General features: G+C 34.2%; 1 protein-coding gene and 1 non-coding gene across 3 annotated transcripts in view; both read right to left on the bottom strand.

Moving 5' to 3' along the window:
• AQR (aquarius intron-binding spliceosomal factor) overlaps positions 1-27127 on the bottom strand; it is a 97646-nt gene that overhangs the window by 15082 nt on the left and 55437 nt on the right. For both annotated transcript variants that reach the window (XM_012766344.3, XM_076004233.1), the window contains 12 exons: positions 26161-26330; positions 22327-22568; positions 20324-20470; positions 19341-19410; positions 17820-17930; positions 17019-17128; positions 14018-14153; positions 11948-12157; positions 10100-10237; positions 5130-5201; positions 3875-4062; positions 2833-3004 (listed from right to left, as the gene is read on the bottom strand). In XM_012766344.3, the coding sequence (XP_012621798.1) occupies positions 2833-3004; positions 3875-4062; positions 5130-5201; positions 10100-10237; positions 11948-12157; positions 14018-14153; positions 17019-17128; positions 17820-17930; positions 19341-19410; positions 20324-20470; positions 22327-22568; positions 26161-26330 (1766 nt within the window). The remainder of the gene's footprint in view (positions 1-2832; positions 3005-3874; positions 4063-5129; positions 5202-10099; positions 10238-11947; positions 12158-14017; positions 14154-17018; positions 17129-17819; positions 17931-19340; positions 19411-20323; positions 20471-22326; positions 22569-26160; positions 26331-27127) is intronic.
• Positions 3458-3586, bottom strand: LOC142871777 (small nucleolar RNA SNORA30/SNORA37 family). Its single transcript, XR_012919965.1, has one exon. It is a non-coding gene; the product is annotated as a small nucleolar RNA SNORA30/SNORA37 family (small nucleolar RNA).

The following is a 27127-nucleotide window of genomic DNA, read 5'->3' on the forward strand; positions in this document are numbered from 1 at the left end:
ACAGTGTACTGCAACTGTAGTTATGAAAAAAATTAACATAATGGAACAAAGTAACTATCTAAGAAGCCAGTACAAAATCCAGTCTAATTAAAAATACAACTAGTAGTATTATAGTTGATGCTCAATTTTTGCACAATGTTTTTCCTTTTTCCTCAAATTTCTTAATTTTTTTGTGTTTTGTTTTTGTTTTCTCACTGATGATTGCCACCTCTACTAGACCATGTTAGGTGGGAAGAGGATGTGGCCTCAAGTCAGTCTGGCTTACTGCTAAGTTAGAGACTGGTGAAAGATTGGTGGGAAGGAGCTTAAGACTAAGGTATAATTGAACATAAAAGTGAAGAATCATTGGCCTAGGCTGCTATGAAAAAGAGTATTAAAATGAACGTGAGGAATCATATACAAACCTAAATTCAAAGTACTAGATGAAAGAAAAAAAGTGAAACTATAAATACAACACACAAATCAAAAACCAAAAATATGAAGTTGGATTGCTTGCAAAGGCAACAGAAAAATTATCGGAAGACCTTAAGATATATCATTTATATTCTGGTTCTCTGTGACATTCACATAGCCAGAGTTAACTTTTTCATTTAAATTTTTTAGTTCTTCAGAAGATGGAAGGGAAAAGAAGCCACATGACCATGTAAATCTTTTTATTTTCTATACTGGTAGCAAACTATATTTATCTAAACAACAACTCTAATATAGATAAAAGAACAAACTGCGAATTGTGGAAATGGCCATAATAAACACTAGAGCACAATTCAGTTTTCAAGATGTATATTTTGGGCAAGACCAATTCAATAAACTATCAACAAATAAAACCCATTTCTCTATTCATGTAAAAAATGAATATTCCCCAATTTGGCACATTACCCAAAGGTCAGACATAAAGCATTAACAATAAAACAATGTGAGTTATAGTGTCACAAACACTTTAGAACTCATTCCAAATATATTTAATAGTGGCAAATCATCATCTGAAAATTTATTTCTTGAAATACTGAAAACTTATCCAGAGTTAGGCTTCATGATAAGAAAACAGATAACCAGCCTGGATAATAACGTTTCAGATCAGTACTACGGTATACCTCAGGTAATGAAATTACTCAAAAGAGAAATTCCAAAAACCATAATGCAATGAAAACATCAGTAGAATACTGATAGAATACTTAAGTCACTTTCTAAAGTGGCTATTAGGAAATATATCACTTACTTGAATTAGGTGCTAATAATTTAAAGTTATCATTTAAAGTTCGTGACATCTGTTCTCAGGCTATGAGTACAGCTACACACAGGGTAACTTGATTTAATATAACCAAATACTTGGAAGGAAAATAAGATCTTTTGGAGTTACATCTACACATATACATTTAAGCCAGTGATATAGGATGCTTTTTCATGAATAATTCAAGATCTCTAATTTAGTTAACAAAATATATTAGACATTTTGCTGTAAAGGGGAATTTTTTTCTTTTTTTCTTTTTTGAGACAGAATCTCACTCTGTTGCCAGGCTAGGGTGCTGTGGTGTCAGCCTAGCTCGCAGCAACCTCAAACTCCTGAGCTCAAGCGATCCTTCTGCCTCAGCCTCCTTAGTAGTTGGGACTACAGGCATGCACCACCATGCTGGGCTAATTTTTTCTATGTATTTTTAGTTAGCCAATTAATTTCTTTCTATTTTTAGTAGAGACAGGGTCTCGCTCTTGCTCAGGCTGGTCTCGAACTCCTGACCTTAAGCAATCCCCCCACCTCAGCCTCCTAGAGTGCTAGGATTTACAGGCGTAAGCCACCGCACCCAGCCTGGGACAATTTTTTAAAGAACCCTAAATGCTACCACTCAAAGAATGCTATCTTTTGATGTATGTGTTGCCAGATCTTTTTATAAAGATTATCTGTACATATTTCTATATTCATGTTTTGCTGTTCCCTTTTAAAAACAAAATGAGACACTATAGATATATTTTGCAACTTGCTTTTTAAAATTTAACATAGCATAAACATTTTTCCTGTTAGTAAACACTTATAATGTCATCCTTCTTAGTAGCTATTCAGTATTTCTCTTATATGGAATAGGTAATAATATAATTGATCCCTACCGATAGATATTTAGGTTGTTTCTCATTTCAAAAATAATTCACAGTCATGAACATTAAACCTGTGTTTTTGCAAACTCGCCCAATTTTATTTTTTAAAGATAAATTCGTAGAAGTGAAAACATTGCTGTTAATACATACTAACAAATTGTCCCCTAAAATATTTTCCTACTAACATTGTATGAATATAGAATTTCCCCAAACCTACCATAACACTGAGTATTTTCAAAGAGGTGAAAATATGATCTAGTAATTTATACTTATTATAAATCTTTCTGTATGTGTGAACTGCATATTCTTACCCTTATTGCATTTTTGTGTTGGGGGACTGATTTTTCTAAAAAGTAATTTGTAGGAGTTCTATATAAATATATATTCAGAATTCAACTTATTATTTGTTAAATATGGAAAATAAATTTTCTCTCAAATCAATCAATATTTTTCTTTATGATTTCTGCTTTGGTAACAAACTTAGGAAGACCTTTCTCATCTCAACACTACATATTCATCAATATTTTCTTCTAGTAGTTTCTAGTATGTTTACAGTAAGTTTCTTTTCTTTAGTGTATATATCTTCGATCTATCTGAAATTGATTTTTGTGTGTGTGTTGTGTATAAGCTGGGGCTCTAACTTTCCTTTTCTCAAGGCTTAGCCAAATGGTTCAATATCACTGATTTAGGTAGTACTTCAGTCAGATAAATGCAAAATAAGCTTAAAAGCTTCATGTTTTTTCTTACCTGATAAAAGTAAGGATTAGGCTCAGACTCCCCTACTCCCTGAAAATCTTCAACATTGATGAGCTGGAAGTCATACAGCAAGCCTGCATTTGCTGTACTAAACTCAGGCAGGAGCTGCACGTGGGGCAAGTTTCCCAGATTTTTGTATCGCCAGTTGTAGAGATTACACAAGCTTTTCAAAGACAAATCCCCCCCCAAACAGGAAATATTAGTGATGTAAAATTCCTTTTTATATACATCAGGAGGTTTCTAAGAAACTGTGCTTCCTTTTAATTTTCATGTTACTCATTTTTGCTCACATTTTAAGCCATAATGCTTTCAACCTTACCCTTCCTACTTCAATGAACCAAGGGTCAGAAGACTGCAGATATTATAAAAATGATATAGCTCTACTATACTCCCTAAGGTGAATGCTGTCTTTAATTCCTTAAATTAAAAAATTATTGGAAGACTCTGTAAATTGAAAATAATTTAGGAGTAACTATGAGATGGGGCCTGTACCCTATATCTTTTTTTTTTAATCTTTTCTTTTTTCTGTATGGTCAAGAAAAAAAGGGGGAAAGGGGACCTAAGGTTAGAGTAACAGGAGAAAGGCAGAAAGTTGAATAAGATGTCATAGAATGGTCTCTGTACCACTGAGTGATAGTTGCCACTGGTACAGTCCCAGGGCAAGGATGTAATCAAGGGTTTTCTCTCAGCACCAGCTACCAAATCCTGGCCCCACTACCTCGGGGAGGACCTGTGAAAGTGCTAGTATATTACTTTATCTTTTGGGGACACGAAGAAAGGGCAAGGGACAGTGAAAAGAAGCCTTTAGATTATAAGTCACATAAATTAACTTCAATGACTAAAATGAAGGAAATTACTTATTTGGTCAATTCATATCTCATGCAGAAAGCAATAAAGGTACTTTCAGATTTATAGATGGCAAGTTCCAGGAAAGTAGGGAGTGCTAAAATCTATATAAAAGATGTTTACAAATACTTTGATCATGGAATTAATGTCCTTAAATAGGAGTGATTTTTTTTTCTGTCTCCTTTACCTTGCTCTGGCTCTCCCTTGAGCATCAAGATCCACAGTAGGAACTCCAACACGGACAAAGCGAGTGAAGAGAGACTGTTCCATGTTTGAATACTTCTGAAAGGCCATGTTCTTAATGACTGGAGGTAACTGGTGATGATCACCAATCATAATCCATCGTTTCAGCCGGCTAAATCCATCCTGAGGATTCTAGAAATGAAAGTGAGAAAATGGCAAAATAATCAATATATTATCCTGTTAGTCTCTAACTTATTACACAAAAGACTCGCTCTTCATCAAATGGCTTCCTTAACTTACAGATTCTCAATCTTTACCACTTCCACACAGAAGAGTCTGCCAAATTTATAGAACAACTCATGTATCAGGTATGGATTCCATTGCTCTTGGTTGATAGTAGGTGAGGGAGGGTGGAGGGATTGGGCAGTCAAGCATAGAATTACTCTACTCTAACAGGCAGAGTAATCCAAAGACGTCTGGAAGGCTGAGGTCAGCACTAGGCAAAGAGTACACAGAAGGAAATAGAAGCCCAAGAAAAGAAATAGAAAAATGCAAAGTAAACACCTTGTTTCACAATTATGCTGAGGACCAGTTTTGAACCCACCATGGCAGTAACAATTGTACCTTCTTTAATTTTCTACACTACTCGTTAATTTCCTACTCTATGTGTTTCCTTGTTCCTTGAAATATATCCTGATAAAACACATTCCAAGTTGCAAATAATTTGGTTTATAAAAACAACTTTTGGAACTCAATTTATCTGTGTATTAGAGCATTCTTTATTCTTAAATTGGGAATTCCACATTTGTTTTTAATGCTTCAATAGTAAAAAATATTGTACAGTAAAAAACATTCTTAAATATCACCATTTAGTTAAAAACTTAGGCATAAAGAAAAGCAATGTACTCAGTGAACATAAAAAACAATTCCAGAAATATTTATAACAAAAGAAATGAAGAAACAGCTTATCTTCCCTCCAAACTGCGTAACAACGTAATTTTCTTGATTAAAAAGACTAAGTCTTTTCAAAACTACTTTATAGAAATAAACTATGAAGTTTTAAATAGTACTCCTAGAAACAATAAGTGAATAGATGAAAGGAAGTTTACAGGCTTGAAATAGAATATCAAACATAATGAAGTTAAGGAAAATATATAATTGTGGAAATAAGCAAGCAACCCCAAACAGTATAGCTTTCTGATGCTGTTCCCCCAAATTCTTAAAACTGTATTTTCTTTGTCTAGATTTTAATTTCTTACCTGTAGGAGAAGAGGTATAAAAGTTTCTATCTCTAGAATCTGAGCAGCCTCTTCCATTAAAATGTTGTCATACTAAGAAAGAGAAAAAGCAGAAGGTTGTCAAAAACACAGCTTAAAAGTCAAACGACTACCACTACAACTGTAACAACCATCCCCCAAACCTCCAAATAATTTCAGATAAAAATAACAACATACAAATTGTTCAAACAGGAAGTTCATGATCTCATTCATCATTAAATGATCTCCAATTCAAGTCTTTAATCCTCAGGAAAGCCCTCTAAATATACTACTCTACACTGAGGCAATATCATATATCATTTCTTGGATTGCAATATTGATTTAGCTCTTTAAATTCTGTATCAGCAACAATCAATTTATAATTATACATGAGGTCATTCCCATTGGTACTTTTACCCTGGGTAGTACTGGGGGTAATTTTTTTCCTTATGGAGCCTATCCATCACATCAATCCACTTCTGTCTCACCCCTGGGCATTTAATACATCACCAAAACATGTTGATTTTAGCTTCAAAACTCCCTCAAGTCTACTCACTTTTCTTTATTCCCACCAGTACTACCACTCTAAAAGTCCAAGCCACCACTATGACTACTGCCAGCAGTTTCCCTCCTAGTTCCTTCCTTTCCTGTCTTGATGACTTTAAGTCACAGATACAACAGTCATAGGGATCATATCACCTGCTGGTTTCAAACCCTTCACTGGTATCCCATTGTCTTAGGGGAAAAAAAATCCCTTAACATTGCTTGCAGGGATGTATTAACAAGGGCTTATATCCAATTTGGTCCCTGACTTTTCTACTTTATCTGTCATTTTTTTCCTTTTGTAATTGTATCTTCATATTTACTTAATGCCTATATCCTCTCCTTGGTCCAGTAACGTTAGGTACTACGCAATGAAAAATGAAGTCTTTCTCAAAACAAGGAAATTTCATTCTTTCCTTGATAATTAATGCTCTTCTATCTGCCCTCTTTTAGATCTGTTTTCAACATGCTTTGTCTTTTCTTTTCACTTCTGATTGCTACTTAGTATAACATTCTATTTCTTATTTTATTGGTACAACAGTATCTTCTTCATGAATCTCACCAAATACACATTAAAGTTTCTTTGTTTTTTGTTTTTAAAGTTTTCTCCCCTTATTTTATTTTCTAGAGAAGCAGAGGGTAACAGGAGCATATTTACTTTAAATGCCTGATTAACTCTCCTCTTTTAAACTAATATTTATATATCCTGTACTTTCTCCCATCCAAGTACTAAGCAGTCCCAACCTTGCTTAGCTTCCGAGATCAAACAAAATTGGGCACGTTGAGGGTGGTATGGCCGTACACTATAATTTCTGTGCTACTCATATTTACTAAAAGATGCTTGTATCCGTGTCTGTCCAGGATTGGTAGCTGGGCTGGATCCCACTTGACATTAACTACCTGAAGGTTTAGGCATGTGATGGGTCTCTGCTCTAGCTCTATATGATGCTGAATTTCTCTGTTACAATGATTAAGTCATTTTGGTGGGAGCTGAAGAGAAGGAGTTCAAAGAGCCATAATTTCCAAGAAGTCCCTGTATGGACTCTCAAGATAATAGATACTACGTGCAAAACACTGTAGAAGCAGCTCAAAAGAAGACAGCCTAAAGGGCTTGCTTTCTGAAAACAACTCTGAAAATCCAATGCAATTTAACTTATGAAAACATATTTATAGATTTTGCCTTTTGAAAAGGAGATTTTAATTCCAAAGCAAAATTATCAGCACTTTAGCTAGTTCTTCCAAGTATTCTATCACTAGATCATTCATTCTTTTAACCCTTACTAATCCCTCCTAAGAAGCTAAATGCTGGGTTGGCACTTGATGTTCTATGCTAGGGACCAGGCTAGGTAGGAGCTAGTTCACTATAACCTTTTAGAGATTCCTGAATTCTGTGGCCACTGTTACCACAGCTCTATCATTCTTTAGTGGAATATAGCTACTGGGATAAGGTTAGGGTGGTTTAAGAGGAAAAGCACAATAGACTTTGGATTCTTGGAAAACCATGTTTTAATCCTAGTTCTATAACTGACTACCTGTGACTCTGTCGTCTCTCTTGAGTCATACTTTCTCAGCTATAAAATGGAGATGACATCGCATATGAAAATCTAGTTGTAAAGAAAAGAAATATTATAAAGAGCCTAGTGTACACAGGACTTGATACATAGCTGACATTCAACAAAGGATAGCTATTATTGCTGTTGTTTTGATGATTATTCTAATACATTTCCTTCTACAATTTCTACAACTCAAAATGGGTTTAAGATGATCAAAATCATACTTTTAATCCCAGAACACAGACATACAAATCAGAACTAATAATTAACTTTGTGTTAGAAATAAATTGGAATTTAAGAAGATAGAAATTCAAATAAAAGTGACAGACTTCTGCTAAAAGGTGATGAGCTGAACTCATAATGATTGCCACTACCTCTGGTAACTCCCTAAAATAACACTGGACATGATATAGGATTGGTCTAAAGAAGCAGTTAGACTTCCGCACTTCAAGGAACCAAGTGAATGTCCCTCCTCTCACTCCCAACAGAAGACAGAGTGTCTGGAGAGAATTTGGGGACTTGGAAGAAGCAGGCAGAGTAAGACAGTGGGATCAGAAAGGAGTACCTTACAGAAAATGGGAATTATGTCAAAGTCTGTATTCATGGGAGCCAGGAAATATGAGTCAAAACAGATCTTACTTCCTCCTCTGTTTCCCCCAGACATACCACTGTGAAATTTCGGAACTCTAGGGACAAAGAAAGGATTGTAAAACTTTCCGAAACAAGAAAAGAGTGAAATAAAACACAAACAATCAGAATGGCTTTGAGCTTCTCAATAGCCACACTGGAACTGGAGAAAAGTGGAACAATTCCTCAAAATTCTGAAGGAAAATTATTTCCAATCTATAAATCTATACTTAGCCATGTTAATAAAATGTGAGGGTAGACTAAAGACGTTCTTTAGACATGGAAAGTCTTAAAAATATTACTTCCTATCCATCCTTTCACATGAAGAATACTGGAAGATGTGCTCCACTAAAGTAGAGAAGAGAAAGACATGGAATGCAGGAAACAGAGAATCTGACTTATGCAAAGGCAAAGGCTTAGAATGGATGCAATCTCAACTGAAATATTTAATAGGTCAGGAGAATCTAGGAGAAAGGTCTCCAAGAACATGTATGTGATGTCTTTAAATGTACCAATAAGAGATTTAAAACTAAGGAGAGTTTTGGCTTGAACTGGTGGCAAAACAGAAAACTAAACAAAAAAACCCAATAAAAATATGACAGTAATTACAGAAAAAATAAAAAATTATGCATGAAAGAAAAAGTAACCATTGTATATGTCCCTGATTGAATGTGAAAGTGTTTACGTGTTAATAATAATGTAAACACCCAATACTGATGCAATCCAAAATTATGATATAACTACATTGGGAGTATTAAGGAAGGCAAAGTGTACGCATGAAGGTGTGTGTGTGTGTCCTTGAAAATGACAGAGTCATTGCCTAAAAGACAATGCCTAAAATGGAAATTTAACATTCTTTACTGATAAAGATGAAAAGGACAGAAGAAATACTAAAAGAGTTGAAGGACTGGATAACGGGAAGATCAGGTGAGTGGGGACTGTCCTTTATTATGTTAAGTAGATCTAGAAGGTTTTTAAAACTCTTAAATTTGATAAAAATAAAACTTCAAAATCAAAAATATAAAAAAAACTATGAGCACTCTAACTACCTTTAGATGTATATAGCATGATTTAAGTATAGAAAATGATTAATGAAAATTTGATAAGCCTCAGGTAATATTTTTTAGAATACATGTGAAAAGCTACATAAAAGCAAAAATGCTAATTATGATTATATTATTTCCCCTTGTTATTAGATTGATATGATTTAATATCGAATTCAAAGTATATTTTATATGTCAGTCCCAAGAACAAAATATTTAGGTGAAAAGTTCTCACAATAATTTATAAAAGGATAAGTTCACACCACTTGGGTAAATTCACACAATCTTTTAATAATTATCGTATTTGTCTTACCTTGCAGCTGAGGAACCTTTCATCCAAGATAATAATTCTATCACCTTGAATTTATTAGCACCTTTCAGTGAGCTCATACCATTTTAAAATTGTCAGTTACTTTCAACAACAAATGAAACTGCTAATTTTGAATTCAAACCAGCACACAAACCTTATTTTACACAAGAGATAAACCAGTTGCACAGGAACTAAATAATTTGTATAAAATCAGAGTTTAGGAATGTATCACTAGCAAAGTCACAAAGAGTTTGCAAATTCAAACTTACTGCTCAATCATTATATTCCACTGTAAATGAGTCACAGCCTAATGGGCTATCATGCTTTCCCTCTGTATTTATCATATGATGAAGTCATTTTAATATCTCACTTTACAGTTCAAATAATAGTATTCCAAAATCTCATATGGAAGGCTTTTCATTTACTAACTAAACGAATAACTGGGACTAATTGTATGATTAATATATGGACAATGCAAGCATACAGATGTCTAATAGGTGAAAACCATTGTGAAATGCTATTTTTATAGCTTTTAGTTCTGTTTGGATATTTTTCAGTATGTGATACTTAGCATACATAATACCTTAATAAGTACAAGAATTTGGTCAGACAACCAAATATATAATGGTAATAATGTTACTGAATGGACATGTTACCAATAACTACATTTAGAAAAATTAGATTTAGAGTTCACTAATCACATAGACATGTGATATTACCAACCATTTTTAAAAGACACATTTTTAAATTATTATAAATGAGAACTTCAATAATAAGTGAGTCAATCTCCAGAGGAAATGGCCTATGTAATCTAAAAAAAAAAAAAGTAAGGAAAGGAAACAGAAAACTAACAGCTGAATAGATGATGCATTAAGGAACTAAAACATAAGTCTTTACCTTGAAACCTAACTTGACCAAATCATGTCGTTTTAAGGCAGCATGAGTACAGGTCATGGCGATAATTTTGGCTTCTTTCACCAAAAGGTATTTAGATCTGTCCAGTCCACTGCGAAGCAGTTCAGAGGCTCTGAATTCCTATAGGAGTGAGGAGTAGTGAAGATTATTTTAGAAAAACAAACATAGTTTATGCATACAGCCATACAATCCAACCAGACTTAATTCCGAAGAAATTAATAAATATATATCATAAACTAAGCCTAGTGAATCGTAATTCTGTTCATTATTGTTCAAATAATAGTTGATATAAAAGCTACAATTTGGACTGAGTTTTATATAAGGTAAAATTTTTACAATATAAACACGGATATGAATACAATCTCAATTACCACTATACTTGTATTACTCAAGGTTTCTCCAGGAAAGCAGAAACTGTTAAGTATTCATATCAAAGGGAATTTAAGCAAGGAACTGGTTACACAGGTGACAGAGGAGCTAAAAAGCCAACCAGGGAATGGTGAAGTAACCCAGAGATTAGTGACGCAGGCAGTCATTACTGTTCCTAGGCTAGAAAGGATAAATGGAGGGAGTGGTGTTTTAGAGCCAAGGGACACAAAACAAGTTGCTGGCCAGTCCAGCAGAAACTGGAGTCATGGAAGAGATGAAACCCAAGACAAAGGGAACTGGTGGAGAAATACCCTGCATTCTCTCCTTCAACTTCTGCCAAATCTCTCATTGGCTAAACTCAACCAGAAGTTAGCTGACACAGGAGGCTGGGAAATTAAACCTGCAAGGATCAACCGGAACATCAACCACGGCAGAGGATCCCCCATGGAAATAGGGAATGGGCAATAGATGGATGTGAGGGGCAAACAGGCCCAAGCAGAGTATCCAGTATGAAGTTTTATCAAATCCAAACATTATCCATACTTATTTCAAACCTTTTTAACACTTTTATTTTGTTTTTTAAATAATTAAAACAGTACAGATACAGGTAAGTTATTTTATATATCCTTCTCCCCACCCTCTCCCAAGGCAGCTACTATTATAAATTAAGTACATTTTTATCCTTTTACTTTGTGTTTTTTACTATGTATAATTATAAACATAATTCTGTTTTGCAGGTTTTAGAATTTTGTTATTGTCATACTTTATATTTATTATTCTGTACCTACCAACCACCAAGATACTGTTCTAGGAAGTGGGAACATAATCATATCTAAAAGACACAAAGACAAAAGAGACAAAGTCCCTGCTCTTTTTACCTGGAGTAATCCTAAATCTTCTTACTACTGAGGCATCTACACTGAATGTGATCCCTTTACAGGACTATAGTTTTTCAATGATGTTTGCTATAAGACAGCAAAAACTCCTACAAAAACTAGGAGATCCCTGGGTTCCAGACATAGTCTCTGTTCCCCTTGTGCAGCTATGACTCTTATTTGACTTTAATAACCAGTATTAATCATCCTAGCTGGTACAGCAACCTCGCCTTTTGCCTACTGATCAAGAGGCATGAGGAACTTAGAATGGCCATGAGGCAGTCTCAAAGTCCAATGCAAAGATCCATTACTGAATTTCCTGGTGGAAGCATTCCTTTCTTAAATACTAAGACCTTTACACCAGAAAAGCCAGAAGAGGGATCCAATTCATACCTTAATTTATACTTATTTCTTGAATTAAAACTATTAATATGTTTCCAGTAATCTTACTTAAAAGTAACAATCCAATTCAAGATTTGAAAATTCGACACTTACTTCTAAAAAAAAAAAAAAAAAAAACCAAAACAAACTAAACTAAAAACTGTTTAAAAAAAAAAAAAGGTTCAAAACGCTGAAGAATCCTTACCTCAAGCTGAGTAAAGATTTTCTTAATATGCCTGAAACATCCTTCAGCAATTTCCATGTCTTCTTCATAAGATCTGCCTTTAAAAATGGGTTGAGGAGCATTTGCAAAGTATTCATGGAAAGGGAAGAAAGTGGAGACTTCCGTAACATCTGGCAATGTACTACCTTTATTTTTCACTTTGCTGATATACTCTTCCCAACGAGACATTACCTGTAGGAAAAAGGATTCAAAGTTAACTTTGCCAGCTAATCATTATGTTTGAAGTGGTAAAATAAAAAGAAATCTAGTGAAAATAAGATCTGGTAGGTTAAGAAAAAAGGAAAAGAAATCTTTTTTTGGATCAAAGCAATCTTTGACCCAATATAACTACTCCTCATCCAAGTCACTGATAGATTGTTCTTTAATAAAAATAACTTTGTGATTGAAGAAAAATGGCTCTTTAATAACAAATGTAGAAACTGGAAATAATCTCAAGGTCATTCCAAGAGACTCTGCCCCAGATATTTGAGATTTCCCATGCATATTCAAGATAGTTTATTACCAATGCTTTTTTTAAAAAAGCAAAGAAAAGAAAGCTCTCTGGACAAAGAAACTTCTCATTTTTTTTCATTATCTCAGTTTCTCTCTATATGGTAAGTTCAGCTTTAGCAGATTTTTAATCTATTTGGCACCTGTTAACCCTTCTCCCAGACCTTTATAATTTTTCCAATCTCTTTAGAACATTTATAAAGATCTTCTGATTGAGTATATATTTGAAAGCACACCTCATGACTCTTGTGATATAGCTCAAATATGTCTGTGTACGATGCTATGCTTCTACCAGCTAGTTCTTACTTAACCTCGATTTTTATAATTCTCTCAAATCTTTTTCTGTTATCATCTCTGTGTTTCTCAAAGGATAGTCTTTAGGCAGAATATCTGAGGAACTACATTTTTGTTGACTCCTTGATCCATCCCTATTGAGTGAGAATCTCTGGGAACAAGGCTGGGGAAGTTGACCTTTTGAAAACCTTTCCCAATTTGATTCTTACATGCTGATCTACACGGTGAAGCCTGTAGTTAATTTTTCCCAAATTTATTATGTAAGCCTACACAATTTACAGATTGTTTCTCCTACTTTTACAAGTAGTTTTTTAGTAGTAGTTTTAGAGTCAAGTGATTTTTGTATCAAATATGCATTTTAAACATGCTCTTTAGTCCATTATTCAAAGTTCTAAAAAGTCCGAATCTAACGTAGACTGCATTGTAAGATGATGCATGTCTTCCCTGCTTCACAAGAAACCATGAAATCTGCTCAATTTGAATGGACTCACCTGGTTTGTGCATCTACTTATAATGAACATAAGCCCATTCTTTCACATACATTTTAAAATTTCAATGTTATGATTTATACTAAAATACATAACTGGCATTAGAACAAAGTTATACAACAATCTTTATTAATTGATTATATCTTCAACCATATAAGATTATTAGTAATCCAACTTACTATTTAAGTTTATTTTTATTCACTTTATTTTGCTTTTTACTTCTCATTGTTTTTCATACCCCCTAAAATTAACCCCAACAAAAGTGAAAGCACTCCTTTAAATTGAAGTCAAAAGAATTTTTAACTTAAAGTCCCACTGTGAAATTAGTTCTAAGACATAATTTATCTCTGCAAATTGAAAGAAGAATGTTTTCCATCATTAGTTAATTAATGTACATAATGAAAATTAATTGTATTTTGTTACCACTGGGTAGCTAGAATATTTACTTATATTTCTACAGTAATCAAAAAAAGAGAGACTGGAAACTCTGTCAATAGAAAGAACAAAAAAAATTTAAAAAGTAGCAACATTGGCCTTTCACTGAATGAGTCATCAAGCAAAGTTATTTAGCAAAGAAAACTAAAGATAACAGAAAATACAAACACTTAACATTTATAAATATAGCTTTGGCAATACCACTTATTTTAATCTACTCAACAAAAAAAATAAGCTTTCAAGAAGGATCACAAGAACCCATCGAAGTTTCCAGCTGGGAATCATATTACACTAAAGTATGATTTAACAACCCTTAATATCTTACCTGATATAAGAAGAAATAGCCTGCAGTTTCACAAGTATATGAGGCATCTCCTGGAACCCCTAGACTCTTCTGCAATCGTTTGACTTCTTCTAAAAGTTCTATTCTTCGAGCCAGGACATAATTAACTCTTCCATACCTAGAAATTTCAATTAGGCAAAAAGGCAAAACTGTGTGATGAAGAGACTTTGAAGGAAACTATCAGGAAAATTCAAGAAAATAATAATAAAAAATATAAATGTCCAAAGAGAAAAAAAAAAAAAAACCAGCAGAAAACATAGTTTATATTTTACTAAAAGTCATAGTTCTTGGGTTACTTTATACCAAAGCTATTTGAGGTGTACCCTGTGGACCAGTGCTGATCTGCAAGTGTATCACTGGTCTGTGAGGGAAAACCAACTATGTCACTAAATATACCATTTAATTCAGCTACTATTTTTTTTATAACAAGACTTTCACAAAGTAGGACAGAGTACAATGAATTCTGGTGCTAGTTTATCTCATCACAGACCAAGAACATATAGTTTACAGATTGGCTGATCTGAATAGCACTATTTTACACTATTGGCACCCAAACCTAGCAGGTTCATAAATATATGCTCAATGAGTAAGAAAACTGAAGTGTGGAGAGTGCCTTGTCCAAAAATACATAGTTAGGAAAGAAAGTAGTAGAACAAGAATGAGATGCCAAAGTCTATACACACTCTTTCCATAATAACAAAGCGCATCCTATAACCCTTTAATGTTTAAAATAAGACTAAAATGGTTTAATCACTGCTGTTCACTTGCTTAAAGATTTGACAAAGCAAGAAGTCTTGCTCCTAGCTGTTTCATGGTTCAGAGATTCACCTCTGAGGCAGTAAGAAATGATCAAGAGTAAAAAAGAAATGTAAGACATAGTCTATATTTTGAAGAATTTTTCAACTTGGACATAAACATTATGGGAGGTACCTTTTTTTATCTTGCTTACCTATAATTTAAAACTATAACTACAATGAATACTTTGATGATGAGAAAAAAATTAGAAATGCTTATAAAGACTTTGCAATATAATGCCAACATTTTTGTGACATAATGCTAAATTTAAAAAGCAATGTAATTTGGGGGATGGACATGCTTGAAGCTCTTACTCGAGGGGGGAGGGGGACATGGGCAATATATGTAACCTTAACACATGTACCCCCATAATATGCTAAAATAAAAAATAATAAAAAATATTTTAAAAAAAGCAATGTATACTACAACAGAACTCTATATACAATCTGTTAAATTAGTATATTATACTTAAAAAATAAAGTTTATTATTTTTAAAAAGCAATATATAAAACTAAAAATAATAGCCTGATTAAAGAAAAAGATTAACAAAAAGTTTGGGAGTTGTGGAATTATGGATGATCATTCCCTCTCCACGATTTCACTAGATGCTAAATTTTTTTCTTACAGGGAGTTATATTACTTTTATTGTGAAACAATAGTCATTATTTTTCTTTTTAATTATGACAAATGAAAGAATATGTCCATTGAATGAATATACACATACTAAGATGGCAAAAAGTCTTTTTTTCCCCCAGAAATTAGTTGTATATGAAATCATTTTAAAAATTCTACTTCTCGCCCAGGTGTGGTGACTCATGCCTATAATCCTACCACTTTAGGAGGCTGAGGCAGGAGGATTGCTTGATCCCAGGAGTTTAAGAAGACCAGCCTGGGCAATATAGTGAGACCTCATTTCTACAAAAAATAAAAAAAAATTAGGCAAGCGTGATGGTTCCTGCCTGTAGTCCTAGCTACATGGGAGGCTAAGGCAGGAGGATAGCTTGAACCTAGGAGTTCAAGGCTATATTAAGCTATGATCATGCCACTGTACTCCAGCGTGGGTAACAGAGAAAGCCTATCTCTAAAACAACAAAAAAAATTCTACTTCTGTTCTATTATAATATTCTTTAAACACTATAAATTCTACTGTAATATAATTGTAATTATATTAAGTATTCCATTATCACCTTTATAATCACTGAATTCTGAATTATTAGATTTTAGAGTCTAACCCATCTTTGTAAGTTAGATTTAACATGAGGAAATATCTATAGGAAGAATTCAGAAGTATCATTGGCTGATCCAAAATTAAGAATCTAGAGCCGCAAATAACTTATGGCATGTTGTACTTTGCCCTCTGCCGCATAATGTCTTTTTTAGAAGATAAGTATTTGGTGAGCTCTATAGTACAGTAACTCAAAATAGATGCAACATAATAATTTAAAACTTGTTTAATGTCTATGATCAATTTAGTCAAAGATCATGTTTAATAGCCAAAGGCTATATTAAATATGTCTAGCTACTAATTATGCTTATTGTCTGAAATTGGACTTTAAAAATGGATTTAAACATAAATGATTATAAAGCAACTTTGAAGAAAAAAATTAAAATACTAATGGCTGAAGAAATTTGATTTGTAAAATTTCAGTCAATTAACAATATGCAATATGAAACATAAAGTCCAGCTAAACTGGCAATAAGTATCAGGAATTATATTTATAATCCTAAAGCTTATACTATCATTAATTATTAATTTTTATTTCACTAAATAAATTAGCCTCATAACTGGTACCCAGAATATATGTAAATTAAATGTCTGAATGAAATGTGAAAAAAGAATCACTTAAAGTTGTACAGTTCTGAATTGGCAATATTAAAAATAACCTCAATAAATACAAAGCAAATGGCAATCTTCAATTTTTAAAAAATGAAAGAGATAATCCTCTTCATTGAAGTAACCGAATACTTGAGGAAAAAAATGGCATAATCACACAAAATTGAAACTGAGGGAGATCATAACCAGAATTGTAGGTCAATATATATAGTCCAGCTATATTACACTAGAACCTTTCAGAATTAAGTTTGGATATTCATTGCCCTCTTCTCCTGGTGTTTCTTTAATAAAGAAAGGAAGACAAAGTTAAAAGTTCTTTTGTATGCTGTTTAAAAACTCACCCCATCTGCTCACCTGCTGAAATCTTTCTCTGTCTCCAGCTCTTCTTCTCCATGACCAAGACGCAATAAGTGGCGTTCATCAATGTCTAAAGCCATAATTTTCTCAAACAACTGGTTCAGGGCCTGAAGAATAAAGCAAAAAGGAGGATGGTGAGTTTCAAAGAATCAGCAGGCACCTTTATATATAACAAAAACTAATATTTAGAAGGATAAAAGAGATGAGCATCACCCAGATAAGAATCAAACTTGAAACACAGAAGGAAATAGGTCTCATGTTAGTTCACTGATAATTTTGAAAAGATAGTATTTTTATTGTTTTCTGATATTGACATCTATGTATACTTGGCCAAATGAATAACTGAAAACCATCTACCCATTAAATCTGTGCTTCTAATTAATGAAAAGAGAAAGGTATTGGCTCAGATGCTATTCCCCCCCCCAACTTGTAAGAATTCCTAAAATAATCAGCAACCATACTGAGTTTCATCTCATTCAACACCATTTCCACGGGTTGCAGAGAACTGAAAAATTTTTTGCAGTTGAAGAAGGACAGTAAGAAGCAGTGAATGTGTAGGTAAATTACATTTAGAGGACCAGAGGGTGGAAAGGTAAAGTGCATTATTCAAATCTTAGGCTAAAAAGTGTAATGTTCTCTATACAACAATGAACAGAGCACTTATTTATCACAAACTATTCTGATGAAAGCAATTTAGAAGTCATTCCTTTTTACTTATGAAATATTCATATTTACGGTTCCCTTAAATCCTCATAATTGTTATCGTATATACATACAAACACACACACAGTCATTTACCTGATTGGAATGAGTAACAATTAGAGTCCTCTGCTCTGGGAAATTGTGGTAGATGTTGGATATGATTTGGACTGCCACATCAGTTTTTCCTGTACCAGGTGGGCCCACAACCTAAAAATAAGATAAACACATAGCAAACTACTAAGTTATCACATTGTTAAAAAGTAGAACGTCTACAACTGAAAAATAAAATAACAAATTAAAAAATTCACTTTATGAGCTCAATAACAGAATGGACAGGATAGAGGAAGAATCAGTGAACCTGAAGACAGATCAGTAATTTCCCACCCCTAACAACAGGAAAAAAGATTGAAAAAAATAAAGAGACTCATGAATTTATGGGAGAACTCCAAAAGGTCTAACATTCACATCAGTAAATTCCAAGAAGGAGACTCAAAGAGTACAGGATAGATAAAAATATTTGAAAAATAATGGCTGAAAATTTCCCCAATATGGCAAAAGACATAAATCTTCAGATCTGAGCTCACTGAAACCCCAATAGAATAACCACAAAAAAAATCTAAGCCCAGATACACCACAATTAAATGGCTGAAAACTAAAGACAAAGAAAAAAATCTTTACAGCAATCAGAGAAACTAATATATCACAAATATTGAAAGGATGTTTCAAATGACTGTGGACTTCTCATCAGAAAACATGGATGCAGAAGAAAGTAGAATAACATTTCAAAAGTGCTGAAAGGAAAAAAAAATTATCAACCCAGAATTCTTTGTCCAGGGAAAATATGTTTCAAGAATGAAGGTGAATTTGAGCTATTCTCACATTAAGGGAAAACAAAGATAACTCACTGCTTACAGAACTGTTCTAAAAAGTGATTAAAAAAAAAAAAAAAAGTTCTTCAGACAGAAAGGAAATGGTACCAGAGAAAACTTGGAAGATTTAGAATGAAAGATAAATGGTAAACATAAGGGACTATCTTCTTCGTCTTGTGTTCTACCAGAATAGATCATATCCTAGGCCATAAAACAAATCTCAACAAACTAAAAAAGAAAAAAAAACAAAAAATTAAAATCATACACAGTATATTCTCTGACCATAATGGACTTAGACCAGAAATCAGTAACAGGAAGGTAACAGGAGAATCTCCAATTACTTCAAAATTAAACACACTTCTAAATCAGCTGTCAGCAGACTTTTTCTGCAAAGAGCCAGAGAGTACACATTGTAGGCTTTGCAGGCCATACAATCTCTGTTACAAATACTTACCTCTGCTGTTGTAGCACAAAATTAGCCACAGGAAATACAAAATAAAGCTTTTAAAAATTAGGAAAATAAAAACAAAACCAAAAAAACAAATGGGTATAGTCATGTCCCAATAAAACTTTATTTATGAATATTGAAATGAGCAGCAAGATCTCCATATGCATAAGATGCTACAATTATCTATAAGTACTTAAATTCAGCTAGGTTTTTGTGCTTCAAATAGAACACACTCTAAAATCTGTTGCTTACTTCTAGTCTTAATCCCTGTAAGAACATGTGTAACAGTAATTATCTTACCATAGTCAGCCCAGGCTGCATTCCAGCACGGATAGCCTCTATCTGTGTATGAGTGAACTGAATCGTATTACTGCAAATAAAAGGGTAAAAAAAAAAAAAGTGGTTAAAAATAGTTAATGAGATTTAGTACCAATTCAGACAACATCGACCAGAGGTCTAAACATCTGCCCTATGTTTGCCCCTGTTCTCTCAATCTTTTTTTCTTTTTGTTTTGCTGGGGGCTGCTAGAGTGCTATGGCATCAGCCTAGCTCACAGCAACCTCAAACTCCTAGGCTCAAGCAATCCTCCTGCCTTAGCCTCCCAAGTAGCTGGGACTATTACAGGCATGCACCACCATGCCTGGCTATTTTTTTTAGTTGCCCAGCTAATTTTTTCTATTTTTAGTAAATACGGGGATCTCGCTCTTGCTCAGGCTGGTCTCGAACTCCTGACCTCAAGTGATCTTCCTGCCTCAGCTTCCCAGAGTGCTAGCATTATAGGTATGAGCCACCATGTCCAGCCTCAATCTCTTTTGAATGACTCCCGTCACTTCTATCTGCCACAATGACAGGTAAAACTGAAAGAATCTTGTAGAAAGACTACAGTTAGTTTTCAATACACTTAGCTAGCCCATCCCAGACCTTATTTGGAGTGCTAGAGTTCTACTTTCCAATCTAACACCAAATATAAGGCCACTTTACTAGTTATGGCCCACATGCATGAGGGTTACTGCTATGCATAACCTGGAGACATGAAGTAAGAACTCTATGCTTAAATTAGGATAGCACTCTAAAATTTATTTCTCATAGCACCTAAAACTGTTTCTTTTTGAAATACCATGAGTATAGAATGGCCTACGATATGACAGAATAGAAGAAAAGAGGGTTCAAGAAACAGAAGTTTCTTGGGGTTTTAACATAATCCAAAATCTAAAAGCATTACTAACCCATTTGAAATGGCAACTATTATTTATTATTATGATTAGGATAGGTAGTGAAATTACCGTTTGGGTTGATTATAAGGATAAGGACCCCTATTAGGAATAACATGAGGTTCAACAATTAAAGTTTTTGCCTCATCAGTGCCTTCATCTTCTCCATCTGCATCTTTTCTTTTCTTCCCTTTTCCACTTCTTACTGGAAACGTTATCCTACAAGACCAAAACTTTTGTTAATTTTCACACAGGATTTACTAACTATCTTGTGCACGACACTGAATGCAGGATAACCAGATGAGTAAGAAATTATTTCTGGCCTAAAGGAACTCCCTATCTACACATAAACTCTGAAAAAAGCAAATTTATAAGCACTTAAAATGGGTGTTAAGGGTGTTCTGATTGGAAAAAGCCATTCAATTAAGGGAGAATTTAAAGAAACATTAAATACTTATGTCACATGCATTGTAAAGTGCTTTACTCATGGTCCTTCATTTAATCAGAAAAGACTTCATGAGACAGGTGGCATCTAAGATGAGTCTTAAAGAAGTCAGACATTCAAAGATGGGAAGAAAAGACATTACTGGAAAAAAGAAGCAATAGCAGAGACCAAGTACAAGCAGCCTAATATTGCTTGAGTGTGGAGCACAATAGAAACCCTGTTATGACGTCTCTGGAATATCAAGCTTTAAGGCAAAGATTCTTAGTCTGGAGTTAGGTGACTCCCCATAGATACTTGAGGGAAACCAATGAACTCCCTAAAATTAAACAAAATATTAATTCTCTATGTGTACTTTTTCCAGTCTTCCTTCACATTATAAAAGGATATATAATACCAAAAAATGCTAAGAATATAAGAGGCTAAGAGGTGAGCCCTCACACTGGTAAGCAACAGGAGCAATCAGCTTTTTAGCTAGGGAGTAAGTGGCTCTAATAACAGGGTGTGTAGTGGATTCAAGTGAGGAAAAAGGGCGAGGAAAGGCATTGTCAGTCTTTATTAAGACTGGTGATGGCCCAGAGAGGTGGCAGCAGTAGGAATGGCACATGAAAAACTATACTTAAGGCAGAATCTATGAGATATGGGAGTAAAAATATTCAAAACTAATACTAAGATTCCAAAATGAAGGAATTAGAAAAATGATTTTGCCATAATAGTATTAGGAAAATATGGAGGAAGCCTGGGTTTAAATGTTATAAAGGATATGTTTTTGGTTTTTTTGAGACAGTCTTGTTCTGTTGCCCAAGCTAGAGTGCCATGGTGTCAGCCTAGCTCACAGCAATCCCAATCTCCTGGGCTCAAGCAACCCTCCTGGCCTCAGCCTCCTGAGTAGCTGGGAGAGAGGCACACACCACCACACTCAGCTAATTTTTTCTATTTTTAGGAGAGATGGGGTCTTGCTCTTGCTTAGGCTGGTCTCCAACTCCTGAGCTCAAGCAATTCTCCTGTCTTGGTCTCCCAGAGTGCTAGGACTACAGGTGTGAGCCATTGCACCTGGCCTTGTGTGTTCTAATTTCCAGCAACAAAAGCAAGTCCTGGGCTATCATCCATAGGTATACTGATTGTTTTACCTCTAATCCATAGGAAGGAATTCAGGAAACAGCAATCGATTGCTTCAGCTACTTTGTTCTATTTCCACTCAAATTTTAAAAGCTTACTTCATTTAAATATATATTGTGAATATTTAAAATTTGTGAAAACAAGCAAGGTTAAAAGAAAAAAAAATTTTGTTTCTAAAAACAAAAGACAGTTCAACATCACATTGCTGTATTACTTAGGAAATATGCCAGACTATGCATAGGTATTTCTTCAGTCAAATTCTATAAATATATTTATATAGTTCTCTTCAGATAATAAGTATTTACTGATCTCTTAGAAGGTATGAAGCTACTTTTATTGTGGTCTTAGATTCAAAAATAACAAACTTATCCCAGTGATTATACAGCAAAGGTAGGGAGTACCAAAACAAAATCCACATATAATACTCAAAACTCACTTTCGCTAACAGTCCTGATGGCCTAACTCTGATGGACTACAGAATGCTTGAAAGGAGTAAACTCGGTTCTGACTTTACCTGAAAGGGGGTATCTGTAGAGCTGGGTCATCCACAGTTACTTTAACATTATGACCAGGAAAGCTGGATTTTAAATGCTCAATAGAGAGAAACGTATCATTGAAATCAAGGGTAGCAATCTGATTGGGCATTTTTGAATAATGTGCACTGCTTGGGTCCCCATAACCTAAAATGATATCATGCAGCCAGTCAGGTACCACACAATCAGTATTCATCAGGTTCCGAATAGTCTCCAGCACAGCCTGTAGTGAAAGGACAGAAAAGCATTGTGTCAATAAGACATCTCAAACATTTGCACTTCACTGGAACGCAAAGCTGGCTGCACTAATCCAGAATTCCTGAGTGTTTCAGGGCAAGAAGCTATTTTCTGCTGACAGGTGCTTGGCTAGACTGAATCAACAGCTATATTTTCAGCTGATACCATACACTGAGTTAAACAAAAGACCAAACTTAGTAAGAACAGTTTATCCTTTAAGAGTTCATTTAGACAGAATGACATTTACCACCTGACTCCTATTGAGTAGGATGAATATCAGACTCTCATCAAGAGCAATAAAATATTATAGAACAAACCCTTAAAGAAAATGCTTCCTCTTAGAAATTCCTGGAGTTTTTCCCTCTTTATAATCCATAGCTTTTCAATGCTAAAATCACACACGACCAGAAGCACATTAATGTATACCTCGACTATGAAATATATCACAGTTTAGAAATAATAAAGTTAGTATTGTGAGAAAAAATTTAAAAAGTGAACAAAATGATAAAGATGAAGGAAATGTCAAATAAAATTTCAGAATAAAGAATCAGGACTATAATAAAAAGTCATTATAGTAGTTAACACATACATGGTCAAAAGTAATTATCGAAAAGCCAAGGCAAATTCTTAGACTTCCCAAAAGTCATTTTGGCAAAGTGACCTTCAACACCTAAATGGACATATAGGAGTAACATTTATCGGGTGTCGGGAGGGTGGTGGAGGGGATGGGTATATATAACCACAACAAGTACAACGTGCAACATTTGGGGCATGGACACACTTGAAGCTCTTACTCGAGGGGGAAGGGAGGCATGGGCAACAACACTTGTACCCTCATAATATGCTAAAATAAAAAAAATCAAAAACAAACAAACAAACAAACAAAAACAAAGTAATCTATCCTTCACAGAAATTAGGAGGCTAGGCTATTAATTTCAAAGAATAAAATAACACAACTAACCATTTTTAATCATGCAATAATAGGATATTATGTTAATTATATCCTTAATCACAATGACTTGTTTTATATTCTTGTACTTATCATTGCCTGAAATTCTCTTGTTCAAACTTGGTTACGTATTTATCATTTGTTTAATCCCCACTAAAATTTCTATAAGAACAGGTGTCTAGAATAGTTTAAATAAGGAATGTGTGAATGGATGGGTAGATAAATGAGTATGTTCACTTAACAATGATGAATAAGATGAAGGCTCCACCCTTTAAGGAAATTGTAATTCTAGTAGGAAGATAAAATAAGTACTTAACCATGATACAAAGCAGCAGAATGTGGCAAACAGTGAAGAATATTACAAAATACAATGATAACACAGCTCTCAGTAGATGAGATGAATGCAGGGGAGACTTTTATCTTTAGGAAAGGTTTCATGGAGGAAAGTGGCAGTTTAATTTGGCTCCAGGAAAGGATCTGTAAAGGAGTTTTGATTTATTTCATCATGAATGGAAAGTCACAGAAATGTTTTTGAGAAGCAGAATAAAATGGTAAGTATTATAAAGTAGGAGGAAATGTATGAAAAACAGCTGGCTGACTATGAGGAGACTAGGGTAGAGAAAGAGGAGGCTATTGCAACTGTCCAGGCAGAAAATAAAGTATCCAGATTAGGATGGGCTGTACAAACTGGACAAGACAGGGCAATACAAGAGGACTACTGCCCAGGTACATAATGAAACACCAATAATACCAAAAGATCATTCTTCCTTTCCCAAACACAGGCAGGTTAATCATTCCATCTCTTTCCTAGATTAGAGCCTGATTGCCCCCTTTCAACTACCATGACACTGTTACCTGCATCCTATGGCTTTTGGCACCTTCTAACCAGTTCATGGTAGTCATTTGTTTCTATTTCTAATTTCCCTTATTAGTAGTCTAAGCTCCCTAAAGATATAAACTGTGACTGGTTCATCTTTATAAGCTTCGTCTTAGCAAAATATTAGCCACACAGTAGGCACTAAATAAAATGCTCAAGTAAATGAACATAAGAAAGGAATTTTTTTCTTTTTAGTTTTTAGTGAAGTGACTGAGATTTATTGGCTGAAAACTGACCAAATGTGAGATAGTCTTAGGTACTGTAAAACTTGGAAACTCTTGGAGACTTCCCCATCTTCATTCCCTGAGTAAATATTTATTAAGGCCATATTATATACCAGGCACAGTTCTAAGTGTTAGGGTTATGATGACAGACAAAACAAAGACCCTGTCCTCATAGACTTGCATTCCAATAAGGAATTCAGATAAATAACAAATACATAATCATATAGCTAGTAGCTCGATAAAGATATAAAGATAGTAGGGTAGAGAATGATGAGGGAAGAGGCTACTTTAGGTAAAGTTGCCAGGGAAAGCTTCTCATACGAGGTGACGTTTAAAATGAGTTGCCCATGTCAGGTGAGGGAATGAACCATTTAAATACTTGGGAGTATTTAAATACCATGTCTAGGTAGAAGGAACACCACCTGCAATGTTTTGGCTTATTAAAGAATAGCAAAAAGGTCAATGTGGCTGGCATAGAGAAAATAAATATCTTAGAAAATGATGCTAGAGAGGTAGCCAGATGACAGATAATGGCATGGCCTCTTAGATTATGATAAGAACTTTCTAATGTGATGGGAAACCATTAAAGAATATTGAAGTTATTTGGAGATAGTGTAAGGGGAGGAGCAGACAAGAATGGAAGCAGGGATGTGAGGTGTCTTGGACATGGCATCAGTGGAAGTGGTGACCTAATTAGACTTATTGATGCACAGGATGTAGAGTGTGAGACAAAAGAAATCAAGGGTATCTCCTTTGTTTTTGTGTTCAACAACAGGGGGAGATGAAGAACAAGTTCTTTTGAAGAGTTTTCTTTTGTACATTACAAGGATGGGGGGAAAAAGGTAATACAGTGATAGGAATGTGTAAGAAGACTTGCACTTTGGAGGACAGAGAAAAGAAGGCATTCTGGCATTCTTCCTGCAAAAACTAGATGTTATCAAATGCTAGAATTGCTCAATGTTTAAGTTTTATAATATAGTCTCAAATAATAGTTTTAGAAAACTGTCCTTTACTAAAACTGTTCTCCTCACAGTTATTATAAAAGTAGAACTCTATAGTCCGTAAATCTCCCTTTTCCACTTATGAGTAAAGTATAAATATATTAGATCACACAGTGATTCAGAGCCTTGAGATTTCACAACTGTACACTTAAAGTGAAATGAAAGTACATTTACTTTTAACAAAGGAGTCCCAATAAATAAGTAAACAAGTTTTCTTCACCTTATACTAGGGCATAACCTGAGTACCTAATATACAAAAAGGAAAGAAGGAGGCTGACCTTTAGAATAACACCTGGATTTATTTAAGTTTTTTAAGTCCCCAAAAGACAAAAAGGATTTAGCAAATGAATTTCCTTAAATTTTTATTTAATTTATATGTGAAGAATCTAAGAAGATTATTCAGAATCAAAATAAAAGCAGTGACTTTTTTTAACAAATCTTTTTCTTACCCAACATCTATGTATTTATGTTTTAAAAGTTACTTAAGTCACCACATAGTACTTTTAATTACATAGCCCCCAAATTACCTTGAAGTTATTTTCCTTTGGTTTTCTCCGCATTATTATATTGAAAGTATCATACACATCTTCTGCTCCATTTTGTATGGTATTGGTCATATCTTGTTGATACTGGTTTGGATCCAAAAACACTCTAAATGTCCTTGACTCTCCTCTAAGATTGGGTCTGGGTTCAGGTCCTAGACATTTTAAACAAGTTTGTTAAATATATATTTTTCCAATATCAAAGTAAGTCAACAGTATTTCTTTTCTACAACTGATGGGTAAACCGTCCAGACTTAACTCTAACCATTCTCTCTCCTGACTAGAATGCCCTCTACTCGTCCATTTCAAATTTCAAGAAGCTGAAAGTATTTTCTTTTTCTAAATTCTTATTATTTCTTCCCACACAGTCATGTGATGTTTATGATGTAATGCTATGAACTGCAAATATTTGTACTTGCCCTCAACTAAAATAGGAGTTCTCAGAAATCAAAGAACTTATCTTTCCTTTTGTCCATTACTTACAGCTCCTACTACTTCCTTATATATAGTAAGTACTCAACAAATATTTTCTGATTAAAGAAATATATGTATTTTAGGATTTCAGGCACAGTTTTCCCATTCCTTAATTTGAGAGAGGTTGATCACTCTTCTCACCCTTCCACATTCCATACCTAGTATCACCAGCATGAAAGAAAATTTCACATATACAGAAATATGGGATACTAAAGCCCAGAGCGTTTCCTTCCCCTTGGCCTTCTCTCTCCTCTTTTGGGGGTCTTAGACCTCCAACTTTGGTCACTTTATGTGGTCTTATGTTTATCCAACCCCTCTTCCATTCCTTTCTACCTATTTTCTTTTACTCCAGAGATGAATAGCTTAATCATCAGCAGTTTGGCAATGGCACAATCTCAAAATCACAGATGGGAGAAACTGATTCAAGTTTCGAAGGAAATTTAGCAACCAAATCATAAAATAAACACTAGACATGCAT

This window comes from Microcebus murinus, chromosome 6, assembly GCF_040939455.1.
Source record: "Microcebus murinus isolate Inina chromosome 6, M.murinus_Inina_mat1.0, whole genome shotgun sequence".
NCBI lineage: Eukaryota > Metazoa > Chordata > Mammalia > Primates > Cheirogaleidae > Microcebus > Microcebus murinus.